General features: G+C 32.2%; 1 protein-coding gene across 1 annotated transcript; it reads left to right on the top strand.

The window, feature by feature from the left end:
- Positions 1–1082: 1082 nt before the first annotated feature.
- On the top strand, positions 1083–1571 carry LOC133322585 (putative inorganic phosphate cotransporter; the record flags this gene model as incomplete). The annotated part of the gene is made up of 2 exons (XM_061531567.1): positions 1083–1324; positions 1398–1571. Coding segments are annotated over 2 exons (416 nt in total), but the record flags the coding sequence as incomplete, so codon positions are not given.
- Between the last annotated feature and the right edge of the window lie 12466 nt (positions 1572–14037).

Raw genomic sequence — 14037 nt, 5'->3', positions numbered from 1 at the left:
ATTGTAGTTTTATCTTTCTTTACCCCCAATTTTATATTTTTATACCCTATCACCACACTGTGGTACATGATATGATGTCTTGGTGCATATGCATAATGGAATCACTTTCTGAGTCGATTTATGCATGTCCGTCCGTCTGTCTGTCCGTGTTAAATTGAAAACAAGGTACAGTCCGCATTTATGATCCGAATTGGATGAAATTTGGCACAGCTCATTTATTTGGCATTGGGATTTAGATATAGCTTCCATATATATTTTTGCCCGATTTTATGTAAATGGTGCACCGAAGTCCCTATACATCGTTCGATTCGCACGATATTTGGCATAGCGTACTGAATTGAGTGTAGAATGATGTGCGCTAAGTTTCGTGAAAATTGATTCAGATTTACATATAGGTACCATTTATATTTTCTTCCGATTTTATGTAAATGGTGCAAAAAAGTCATTCGATTTGCACGAAATTTGGCATAGCGTACTGAACTAAGTCCAGAATGATGTGTGTTCAGTTTCGTGAAAATTGGTTCAGATTTAGATATAGCTCCCATATATATGTTCGTCCGATATTTAAATTCGTACAATTTCCCTCGAATGAAAATTGATATGCAATTCTTAGGATACATATATAGAATATACCCAAAGTGGTGAATGATATCATATAGTCGACCCCGTCCGACTTTACCACTTTCCAAATTCACTCGTATTGTATAGTTCCAATGTCGCCCAGCCGAAATTAAAAAAACACATTTTACTTGTTTTCAATTTCATTTTATTATTCCTTGTTTCCATTGGGTTACCCACTTTGATATATCCTCTATAAAAATATCCCACAAATGTTTAATTTTTTTTTCGGATTTTTTAGACCATTTTCCAAAATGATACGTATAGTATAGTTCCAAGTCGGCCAGCCAAATAAATGTTATTATTTTTATTCTGAAATCTCTTGTCTACATTTCTGTTAACAAATTATTTCTATATATTAGAATAATGGACCAGTAAATCATTATGAGGAACCTTGATTTAATTTCCCCATCAATAATTTTCTTATCAATTACTTATTTCTAATTTCCTTTTCTTATTTACAGCTCTCACCACACCTGGCCTCTTGATGATTGCTCAGGTGTTTTTGGGTACTGAGGCCGCATGGTCGGTGACAATCTTTACATTGGCTCTATTCGCGCATGGTGCTGTAACGCCTGGTTATTTGGGTAATGGTTTGGATATTGCACCCAATTTCAGTGGTACCATTTTTGGTTTGGCCAATACATTGTCCTCATTCGGTGGTTTTCTTTCCACATGGATGGTTGGTGCCTTGACCTATGAAGATGTAAGTTCGATTTTTTCTAAAATAGAAAAATAAATAAAATATTAAAATTAATTTTTATTTTTTTGTCTTACAGAAATCCTATCATCAATGGCAAATTGTATTTTGGATATTGGGCATTACCTATATTTCCGGTGCTGTTGTCTATCTCATTATGGGCACAGGTGATTTGCAACCCTGGAATAATCCACCAGAACGTAAAAAGGTCTCTGATGTTCATAATGAGGAGGGAGTACCTTTAAAAAATTAAAACCCGAAAAATTAGTACCATGAATATACAAATTAGCTGATAAGTTTTCATATTTCCGTTTTTTCATTATTTTCATAATGTGTCTATGTCATATTTTTTTCTTCGTTTCTTATTTTATTTATGTACATTATACAAACAAACAAATTAATTATAGTTTAGCAAAGAATTTAGAATGTTGAGTGTTAAGAAGTGTGGTGAATATTATTTTATACAAGCAAGCAAGGTGCTCTATTCTAATTTGAGAAACATACAAACAAACAAATATGTGTATACTATAGTTAATTAATTGTATGTACGTATGTATTTATTAGCCACAATTATTTTGCTATATTATGCTAGGCCCTGTGTTTGGAATTAAATTTTGGAAAGAATCAAAAACAGTACTTGTGGGAATTTTCAAGGTGTAGATTTTAAAAATATTTATTTTTAAAAAAATTTTAATGCGTATAATTAAAAACTATAAATTTCAAAAAAATCCTCAAATGGAAGATTTTTTTAAATCACGTTTTAAAGAAATCTAAAATTTTTGCTTAAAAATTCCCATTTAGTTCCAACACAGTGTTATAATTATATTTTATATATAAATTAATTCATTTTCATAGTTCATAATGATATCTCTGTCTTTCGAGTATCGATGTTTTTCCAAACAAAACAAAAAACCCACCTTAGAAAATATGCAACTGTTTATAAGATTCCCAAAACTTGCCCATTTTTTTTTTGTTCTGATAGATTTAATTAAAAGAAAAACAATTTACAAATTTATAGAAAGACATTATTTTTTAGTTAGATTTATTAGTATATGAAAATAGAAAGGTTTTTTTCTTCAATACACAAATAATTTTTTTTTAATAGTCAACAAATTACTTAAGAATTTTTATAGGAAATAGCACATATTTTTATTTTTTACAAACTTGAACATGCAAAGTGAGTTATATATTTTCCTTAAATATTGTGTAAAACAACATATAGAAAATCAATTTCTAGAAATCAAATTTTCAATATTTATTTTAATATTGAAATAAAAAAATGTTCACATACTTTCTTCATAATCTCCAAGGTTTATTCATAAGGTTAACATACAGTCTATAATTCATGCCTTAGTCTTCTCTTGCTATGTCAACATTTTAAACGCGAAATACCAATCAGAACAGGATAAAAACTAAAAATATCTTTCAGGAAAACTAAATGATAATTACTATAATTACGTTTTTTCACATATATTTCGATTCGAATAAAAATATTTTTTATTTATTTATTCTTCAAACAATAAATTTGACAGTCAATTAGACTTCGAATTCGCCTCTCTGTTAACCTTATGAGTAAACCTTGATAACCTCTTTAAATATTGTGAAGAAAAGCGAAATAGAAAGTCAATTTCTAGGAATCAATATTTTCAATATTTATTTAAATATTGAAATAAAGAAAATATTCCCATACTTTCCTCATAACCTCACTTTTCCTTGTATGTTCAAGTGCCCACATTTCCCCAAATCTCTCTCCGCAGCCCACACAACCCAACCAAAGGGATATTACATTTATTATAATAATTTTTTTGTTTTACAGTATTGAAACATATTTATATTTGTTTTAAAAGCTGTGTATGTTTTTTTGTTTTTAATTTTTTCTACAATATAATAATGTCTCTAATATAAAGTCGTACAGTTTTTTATATAAGATTTTTATAATTTAAAAAAATATTTTTTTTGTATGTATACGTTTCATTTTTTTTTACTTAAAAAAATTATCACCAACAATTAGTCTTTGTAAGATATGTGAAATAGTTTAAATAAATAGCTCTGTTGTAATGCTTAATTAATTATAATAAAAAAATATATTTTAAAATAAAAAAAAAAATAATTCAAATGGGGATAGTTCCGTCCGAGGATATTATAAAATTAATTTTCAGCAATATGACGACCATTTTTGTGTGGAAGCTACCCGAAGGTGTGAACCGATATGCCCCATTATCGATTTTGGTTTAGAGTTGGTAAAAATACGACGCTATGCAAAGTTTGGATGAAATCGGTTACTCCCGTCGAGAGTTATCCTGCGCATCAGCCAGGTAGACGGACATTTGTAAATCGACATCAAATTGTCTGAAAGGGATTTGGTCCCAAGGAAATATCTAAAATCAATATTTTGATGTGGCACAGTTTTGCCGTAGCAACCCTCATTATCTTCTATAGGAACCTGAAAAGCTATTCTTTTAAAAAATTTCCCCACTATCGGTACTCAAAAACATATTCTTTCACACTCTATTACTACTTAAAAAAAATATTCTTTAACAAATTTACCCTCTGTGAGCAGTTGAAAAAATATTCTTTAAATAATCCTTTCTCTATTGAAACTTGGATAAATATTTCTAAAAAATATCCATCCTATAACGGTACATAAACAATTCCCTTTAATAATCCACTAGGTATCGGTACTCAAAAACATATTCTTTCACACTCTATTAGTACTTCAAAAAAATATTCTTTGAGAAATTTAGACTCTGTGAGCAGTTGGAAAAATATTCTTTAAATAATCCTTGCTCTATTGAAACTTGCATAAATATTTCTAAAAAAATATCCATCCTAACGGTACATAAAAATTTCCCTTTAATAATTCACCCGTGGTATTTTTAGTAACAATTTGAAATTTTTCAATTAAACATATATTTTTCTCGTAATTTATTGACACACATAAAAACTACATCACTTGCCCTATCCAACAGTGAAAGTTTCACTCAAATATCTTCATTCCTCGCTGGTTTGTGGTCATTTGAAATTGACCACAATCAAAATGAGGTTGCTACACGATTCTGTTTGCCTGGTACGGCAAATGGAAAAACAGAAGAAATTGCAATTCCACAAAAACAGAAATTTGCTGGATGCGTTGTCTGTAACGCCTAAAAGTATGCTCAACATTTCGCTAACATGGACACACAAAGCAAACAATCTGGCAACAAATCCAAAATTTTTCTGTTTTGTGCCATTGCAAATTCTTCAGTTTTTCCATTTGCCATACCAGGCAAACAGAATCGTGTAGCAGCTATATTTTTATACATGGTCAATTTCAAATGGCCATAACTCGGCGAGGAATTGAGGTATTTGAATGGAACTTTCACTATTGGGTAGGGAGAGAAATGTAGTTTTTATGTGTATCAATAAATTACGAGAAAATGGTATGTTATGTAGGCTTTTTTAAATTGTTTCCTTAAATTACCAAGGATGCATTTCTTAAAGGGGAATTTTTGTTTACCGATAGGGTGGAGATTTTTTTAAGAATATTTATCCAAGTTTCAATAGAGTACAAATTTATTAACGAATATTTTTTCATTTGCAAATAGAGCGTACATTTTTTAAAGAATATTTTTTCAAGTACCAATAGAGGTTGAAATAATATGTTTTTAAGTACCCATAGTGGGGATAATTTTTAAAGAATACTTTTTGTTAAAGAATGTTTTTTTTTTGGAAGTACCAATTGAGCGTGAAAGAAAAGAATATGCTCTTGAGTAAAGGGAACATTTTTAAAGAATACATTTTTCAAGTTGATATAGAACATCGATTATTTTTTTAAGTACTAATCGAGCGGCGATTATTTACAAAATTTATTTTTTATTTTTCTAAATTTGTTTTCAAGTGCCTGTAGAGCTTAGAATTCGAAGGAATACCTTGTCAATGCCTACTAAAAGGCATGGATTTAGAAAAGGCCTACAAGTAAAAAAGTATCAGTCAGTGTTGCTATAGATATAAACCTTCATTTTATGGTTTGTGGAGGCAGAAATTATCTGCTTTATATAATATATATAAAATAGAAGAGATTGCCCTATAGACCCCATTCAAATTGACTTCAAATTGTCTGAAACGGATTTGGTACAAAGAAACATGGGGTCTATAGGGTCTATAACCAAGATGTCGATAAGGCACAGTTTTGCGGTAGCAAAGTGTATATACCCTCATTAGCCATATGGCTGAAGGGTATTAAAATTTATGCCTATAATAAAAAATCACGATCCAGTAGTACTTGAAAAAATATTCTTTAAAACTTTGCTATCAAATTCAGTTAGTCAGGGATTTTTCTTTAAACTAAGAAAAAACTTCCAATATTTTTCTTGTGTTTTATTGATACACACATAAAAACCACAATATTTCGCCAATCCAATAGTGACATGAAAATTTTCCTTAAAAATCCACCCGTTGTATTTTTAGTAAAAATTTAAAAAGTGCCAACACAACATATTTTTTCTCTTAATTTATTGATACACATAAAAACAACATTGCTCTTCCTATCCAACAGTGAAAGTTCCATTCAAATATCTTCATTCCTCGCTGAGTTATGGCCATTTGAAATTGAACATGTGTCAAAATATAGATGCTACATGATTCTGTTTGCCTGGTATGGCAAATGGGAAAACTGAAGAAATTGCATGTCCAAAAAACCAAAATTTTTTTGTTTTTGTGGTTTTGCAAATTCTTCAGTTTTTTCATTTGCCATACCAGGCAAACAGAATCGTCTAGCAGCTATATTTTGATGCAGGGACAATTTCAAATGGCCGTAACTCGGCGAGGAATTGAGGTATTTGAATGGAACTTTCACTATTGGATAGGGAGAGAAATGTAGTTTTTATGTGTTTCAATAAATTAAGATAAAAACTTTGTTAAGGTGGAACTTTTTAAATTCTTAAAAAAATACCACGAGTGAATTTCTTAAGGGGAAATTTTTGTTTACCGATAGGATGGAGATTTTTTAGGAATATTTATCAAAGTTTTAAGAGTGCGGGGATTTATTAACGACTATTTATTCAATTTTTTCAAGTACCAATAGAGTGTGAAAGAATATGTTTTTGAGTACCCATAATGAGATTAATTTTTAAAGAATATTTTTTTGAAGTACCAAAAAAGTATCAGTCATGGTTTCCGGAGGTCTACGGAATTAAGCAGAAATTATCTGCTTTGTATATAAAATAGAATAGGCTGCCCTATAGACCCCATTCAAATTGACTTCAAATTGTCTGAAACGGATTGGGTACAAATAAACATGGGGTCTATAACAAAGATTTCTATGAGGTACATTTTTGCAGTAGCAAAGTGTATATACCCTCATTAGCCATATGGCTGAAGGGTATTAAAATTCATGCCTATAATGAAAAAAATCACGATTAATTAATTAATTTATCATCATCCAAATATTTCCATCCAATAATGACGTAGATTATTGGGTGACGAAAATGTTCGTTGAATTTTTAGTAAAAATTTAAAAAGTGCCAACACAACATATTTGTTCTCTTAATTTATTGATACACATAAAAACTACATCCCTTCCCCTATCCAATAGTGAAAGTTTCATTCAAATATCTCCATTCATCGCTGAGTTATGGCCATTTGAAATTGAACATGAGTCAAAATATAGCAGTTGAAATAACATTCTTTAAATAAACCTTGCTTTATTGAAGCTTGGATATTCCTAAAAAATCTCCACCATGTCATACATAAAAATTTCCCTTAAGAAATCCACCTGTGGTATTTTTAGAAAAAACAAAAAATAAAAAAAAATCTACTTAACATACCTGTTTCAAATTATTGATACACATACAAACTACATCCCTTCCCCTATTCCATAGTGAAATTTTCATCCAAATATCTTCATTCCTCGCTGATTTATGGCCATTTGAAATTGAACATGTGTCAAAATATAGCTGCTACATGATTCTGTTTGCCTGGTATGGCAAATGGGAAAACTGAAGAAATTGCATGTCCAAAAATCAACATTTTTCTGTTTTTGTGGTTTTGCAAATTCTCCAGTTTTCCCATTTGACATACCAGGCAAACAGAATCATGTAGCAGCTATATTTTGATACATGGTAAATTTCAAATGCCCATAACTCGGCGAGGAATTGAGGCATTTGAATGAAACTTTTACTATAGGATTGAGGAAGGGATGTAGTTTTTATGTGTATCAATAATTTAGGAGAAACAGGTATGTTAAATAGAATTTTTTTTCTAAAAATACCACAGGTAGATTTCTTAATAGAAGACCTCTAAGGGGTCTTCTACATATAGAAATCCTCTAAGGGGTCTTCTACATATAGAAATCCTCTAAGGGACTTTCTACAGATAGAAGACGTCTAAGAAGACCCCTTATTGCTATTTCTAACGGTTCCTCTAAACTTTGAAAGCCTTTAAAGGATCTTCTAGTTATAGAACATCTTTGAAGATAATTCTATAACTAGAAGATCATTTAAAGTTTTTCAATGTTTAAAGGAACTTAGAATGACAAATCTGTTTGAGAAAGCTAACTAAAGGCCACACCAAAATGTGGATCTGTCGCCTTTAATATATATATTTTTTTTCTATTTTCAAACTATTTTATTTTAAGTTAAAAAATAGAATAGAAGTTATTTAAGTGCGACATATCCACTTTTTGGTGTGGCCTTTAGTTATCTTTCTCAAATGGATTTATCATTCCAAGTTAGATGATCCTAGATTTTTGAGAGGGCTCTAAACTACGTTCATCTATATAGATAGAAGATCGAATCACAAAACGTCCCTATCCCATTTGGATCCAAAAATGATCATCAACCTATTAAGAAAATGTGACCAAAATTTTCGACGTGGAGACCATGGCAAAATATAAATCTGACTGGCTCTATGTTAATCTGATGTCAATCACTCTATGTTAATAATTCCCCCATTAAAACACAATTTTGTTTATTTATTTTTAATGCAGTTTTTATTATTTTATTTAATATTTGTTATTACAAAAAAATATATATATATATTTACAAAAATCACAATAAAAATAATATTTAAATTAAAAAAAGAATGTGTTTTTATTTACGAGCAAAAATGGTAGTGGGGGTAGAGAAAGTAAGAATTTTGTTATCGAATAAGTCCACCACAGTTAATGTTCATGACGCCATCATACTCGGAAAACTAAACTGTGTAGGTTTTGTTCAAAATTCACAAAAATATCAGGCGACCAGAATCCCATAGCAGGTGTTTTTGCCAAAAATGTTAAAATTAAAATAAGCGCCTGAAAGTATGCTGTGAATTCTAACAACATTTTGGTGTTGCCAGATTCAAAAAAATTCTGCAATTTTTTTTTCGTCTGGCAACACCTTACTCGTTAATTTAAAAACCAAATAATTTTTTAGCTACTTGCTATTTCGTTCTGGGCGCCTGGTATTTTTCTGAAATTTTAAGAAAAACACCGTTTTTCCTTTGACGACTTGACTGTGACGTCACTGAGTGAATTTTTTAAAGATTATTTTTGGCAAGGATCAAAAGGACGATAGGCGTGGATTTTTTAAAGAATTTTTTTTTGGCAAGGACCAAAAGGACGATAGGCGTGCATTTTTTAAGAATTTTTTGGCAAGGACCAAAAGTACTATAGGCGTGGATTTTTAAAAATTTTTTTTTTGCATGGACCAAAAGGACGATATTCGTGGATTTTTTAAAGAATTTTTTTGGCAAGGACAAAAGGACGATAAGTGTGGATTTTTTAAAGAATTTTTTTTGGCAAGGACCAAAAGGACGATATGCGTGGCTTTTTAAAGATTTTTTTTGGCAAGGACCAAAAGGACGATAGGCGTGGATTTTTAAAGATTTTTTTTGGCAAGGACCAAAAGGACGATAGGCGTGGATTTTTTAAAGAATTTTTTTTTGGCAAGGACCAAAAGGACGATAGGCGTGGATTTTTTAAAGAATTTTTTTTGGCAAGGACCAAAAGGATTTTTTAAAGAATTTTTTTTGGCAAGGACCAAAAGGAGGATAGGCGTGGATTTTTTAAAGAATTTTTTTTGGCAAGGACCAAAAGGACGAAAGGCGTGGATTTTTTAAAGAATTTTTTTTTGGCAAGGACCAAAGGGACGATAGGCTTGGATTTTTGAAAGAATTTTTTTTGGCAAGGACCAAAGGACGATAGGCGTGGATTTTTTAAAGATTTTTTTTGGCAAGGACCAAAAGGACGATAGGCGTGGATTTTTTAAAGAATTTTTTTGGCAAGGGCCAAAAGGACGATAGGCGTGGATTTTTTAAAGAATTTTTTTTTGGCAAGGACCAAAAGGACGATAGGCGTGGATTTTTTTGGCAAGGACCAAAAGGACGATAGGCGTGGATTTTTTAAAGAATTTTTTTTGGCAAGGACCAAAAGGACGATAGGCGTGGATTTTTTAAAGAATTTTTTTTGGCAAGGACCAAAAGGACGATAGGCGTGGATTTTTTAAAGAATTTTTTTTGGCAAGGACCAAAAGGACGATAGGCGTGGATTTTTTAAAGAATTTTTTTTGGCAAGGACCAAAAGGACGATAGGCGTGGATTTTTTAAAGAATTTGTTTTGGCAAGGACCAAAAGGACGATAGGCGTGGATTTTTTAAAGAATTTTTTTTTGGCAAGGACCAAAAGGACGATAGGCGTGGATTTTTTAAAGAATTTTTTTTGGCAATGACCAAAAGGACGATAGGCGTGGATTTTTTAAAGAATTTTTTTTGGCAAGGACCAAAAGGACGATAGGCGTGGATTTTTTAAAGAATTTTTTTTGGCAAGGACCAAAAGGACGATAGGCGTGGATTTTTTAAAGAATTTTTTTTGGCAAGGACCAAAAGGACGATAGGCGTGGATTTTTTAAAGAATTTTTTTGGCAAGGACCAAAAGGACGATAGGCGTGGATTTTTTAAAGAATTTTTTTTGGCAAGGACCAAAAGGACGATAGGCGTGGATTTTTTAAAGAATTTTTTTTGGCAAGGACCAAAAGGACGATAGGCGTGGATTTTTTAAAGAATTTTTTTTGGCAAGGACCAAAAGGACGATAGGCGTGGATTTTTTAAAGAATTTTTTTTGGCAAGGACCAAAAGGACGATAGGCGTGGATTTTTTAAAGAATTTTTTTTGGCAAGGACCAAAAGGACGATAGGCGTGGATTTTTTAAAGAATTTTTTTTGGCAAGGACCAAAAGGACGATAGGCGTGGATTTTTTAAAGAATTTTTTTTGGCAAGGACCAAAAGGACGATAGGCGTGGATTTTTTAAAGAATTTTTTTTGGCAAGGACCAAAAGGACGATAGGCGTGGATTTTTTAAAGAATTTTTTTTGGCAAGGACCAAAAGGACGATAGGCGTGGATTTTTTAAAGAATTTTTTTTGGCAAGGACCAAAAGGACGATAGGCGTGGATTTTTTAAAGAATTTTTTTTGGCAAGGACCAAAAGGACGATAGGCGTGGATTTTTTAAAGATTTTTTTTGGCAAGGACCAAAAGGACGATAGGCGTGGATTTTTTAAAGAATTCTTTTTGGCAAGGACCAAAAGGACGATAGGCGTGGATTTTTTAAAGAATTTTTTTTGGCAAGGACCAAAAGGACGATAGGCGTGGATTTTTTAAGAATTTTTTTGGCAAGGACCAAAAGGACGATAGGCGTGGATTTTTTAAAGATTTTTTTGGGCAAGGACCAAAAGGACGATAGGCGCGGATTTTTTAAAGAATTTTTTTGGCAAGGACCAAAAGGACGATAGGCGTGGATTTTTTAAAGAATTTTTTTTTGGCAAGGACCAAAAGGACGATAGGCGTGGATTTTTTAAAGAATTTTTTTTTGGCAAGGACCAAAAGGACGATAGGCGTGGATTTTTTAAGGAATATTTTATGGCAAGGACCAAAAGGACGATAGGCGTGGATTTTTTAAAGAATTTTTTTTGGCAAGGACCAAAAGGACGATAGGCGTGGATTTTTTAAAGAATTTTTTTTGGCAAGGACCAAAAGGACGATAGGCGTGGATTTTTTAAAGAATTTTTTTTGGCAAGGACCAAAAGGACGATAGGCGTGGATTTTTTAAAGAATTTTTTTTGGCAAGGACCAAAAAGACGATAGGCGTGGATTTTTTAAAGAATTTTTTTTGGCAAGGACCAAAAGGACGATAGGCGTGGATTTTTTAAAGATTTTTTTTTGGCAAGGACCAAAAGGACGATAGGCGTGGATTTTTTAAAGATTTTTTTTTGACAAGGACCAAAAGGACGATAGGCGTGGATTTTTTAAAGAATTATTTTTGGCAAGGACCAAAAGGACGATAGGCGTGGATTTTTTAAAGAATTTTTTTTGGCAAGGACCAAAATGACGATGGGCGTGGATTTTTTAAAGAATTTTTTTGGCAAGGACCAAAAGGACGATAGGCGTGGATTTTTTAAAGAATTTTTTTGGCAAGGACCAAAATGACGATGGGCGTGGATTTTTTAAAGAATATTTTTTGGCAAGGACCAAAATGACGATGGGCGTGGATTTTTTAAAGAATATTTTTTGGCAAGGACCAAAAGGACGATAGGCGTGGATTTTTTAAAGAATATACATGAGGGTGAATTATATTTTTTATTTCTGCATATCTGTGGATGGGCGACACCTTGAGTCAAGCAGCTACATTTATAAGAGTTTTTAAATTCGCACTGAATCACCCGTTATTTGCGACTATGACTCACCCAGTGACATTCATGGTTCGAGACTTAACTAATTGTCATATATAGTTTGAATATTTTTCCAAAAGATCATCAACGCCTTGATTTTTTAAAGGAATATTTTTTCAAAGGCCCATCAAGGCGTGGATTTTGTAAAAAAATACTTTTCCAAAGGACTATCAAGGCGTGGATTTTTTAAAGGAATATTTCTCCAAAGGTCTACCAAGGCGTGGATTTTTTAAAGGAATATTTCTCCAAAGGTCTACCAAGGCGTGGATTTTTTAAAGGAATATTTCTCCAAAGGTCTACCAAGGCGTGGATTTTTTAAAGGAATATTTCTCCAAAGGTCTACCAAGGCGTGGATTTTTTAAAGGAATATTTCTCCAAAGGTCTACCAAGGCGTGGATTTTTTAAAGGAATATTTCTCCAAAGGTCTACCAAGGCGTGGATTTTTTAAAGGAATATTTCTCCAAAGGTCTACCAAGGCGTGGATTTTTTAAAGGAATATTTTTCCAAAGGTCTACCAAGGCGTGGATTTTTTAAAGGAATATTTCTCCAAAGGTCTACCAAGGCGTGGATTTTTTAAAGGAATATTTCTCCAAAGGTCTACCAAGGCGTGGATTTTTTAAAGGAATATTTCTCCAAAGGTCTACCAAGGCGTGGATTTTTTAAAGGAATATTTCTCCAAAGGTCTACCAAGGCGTGGATTTTTTAAAGGAATATTTCTCCAAAGGTCTACCAAGGCGTGGATTTACATTAGTTTTGCATTACATAAAAATATGTATGCAAAACTATCCGACACACGCCAGCCATCACACGTTCTTTTTTGCCAACCAAAAAATTATCATTCGGATGAGTTTTGGCGTCCATCATTCCATTTAGGGTTTTAAGCCCATAATTATTAAGATGAATGTGTTCCTAAGTCCACTTTTATAGTTTCATCATCAACATCAACGTCCTCATCATAAAGGACGACGACGACGACACTATGAAGATGGACGACAAAACTTTTATTTCGGGGGATGAAAATGATTGTTTGGCTGGCGGGAATATTGTCCTGCAGGATAACAGTTCATGTGTGATAGTTCGTCTTTGTTTTTGTTGTTTCCATGAAACTTTTTTGCAGACAAATACTGAAGGGGGGCGGGAAGAGAGTAAAGTAGTCGGACAGACACAAAGATATTTAGCATTAATGACAAATATGTAGATTTTTTGTGTATTTCGGTTTTGTGTAGTTGTAGTTGTGTGTTAGTTACCATAAAACTTTTGCAATTTATGTATATGAGAATGTGTGTGGGTCTGAGTGAGTCTTCGTGTCTATTTATTCTGCATATGTAGATGACTGGCTCGTGTGGTGGGTGGACGATAAAAGTGTAATGCTCGTTTCGCATGGGTTAATACATCACCCATGGCAATGTTGAATAAATTGCGAATGTTTCAGGCTTTTAGGACATCCTCCCACCCTTGTCACAAAAAAATAAAGTTTGTCTTAGTTTTTGTTCATGTTGGAAGAAGAATGTATTCAAATATATTCAAATATTTACGTACATACGCATGTCGAATGTTGTTGGTTTATGTCGTTGTGGTTGTTGTTATTCTAAGTAGGAATGTGTCAAAAAAGAATTGAGTTTTATGTTCTTATAATACACATTTGGTTATATTTTATTTGTTTTATATTAGCATGTTAAATAATACAAAGGAATTATTATGGCTGTGGGGGTAATTTGGAAAAATAAATGTCTTAAAATCCAGGCCTTATAAAAATATTCTTTAAAAATCCACGCCTTTTTGTAGGTCCTTAGAAATATAAATGTCTTAAAATCCAGGCCTTACAAAAATATTCTTTAAAAATCCACGCCTTGTTGTAGGTCCTTAGAAAAATATTCTTTAAAAATCCACGCTTTGTTGTAGGTCGTTAGAAAAATATTACTTTAAAAAATTCACGCCTTGTTGTAGGTCCTTAGAAAAATATTCTTTAAAAATCCACGCCTTGTTGTAGGTCCTTAGAAAAATATTCTTCAAAAATCCACGTCTTGTTGTAGGTCCTTAG

The sequence above is a fragment of the Musca vetustissima genome, unplaced genomic scaffold (assembly GCF_032173495.1).
Source record: "Musca vetustissima isolate MV318-11 ecotype Yass unplaced genomic scaffold, APGP_CSIRO_Mvet_v1 utg968964, whole genome shotgun sequence".
Taxonomy (NCBI): domain Eukaryota; kingdom Metazoa; phylum Arthropoda; class Insecta; order Diptera; family Muscidae; genus Musca; species Musca vetustissima.
Note: the sequence above shows the minus strand (reverse complement) of the source record. Positions and strands in the feature narration are given on the sequence as shown.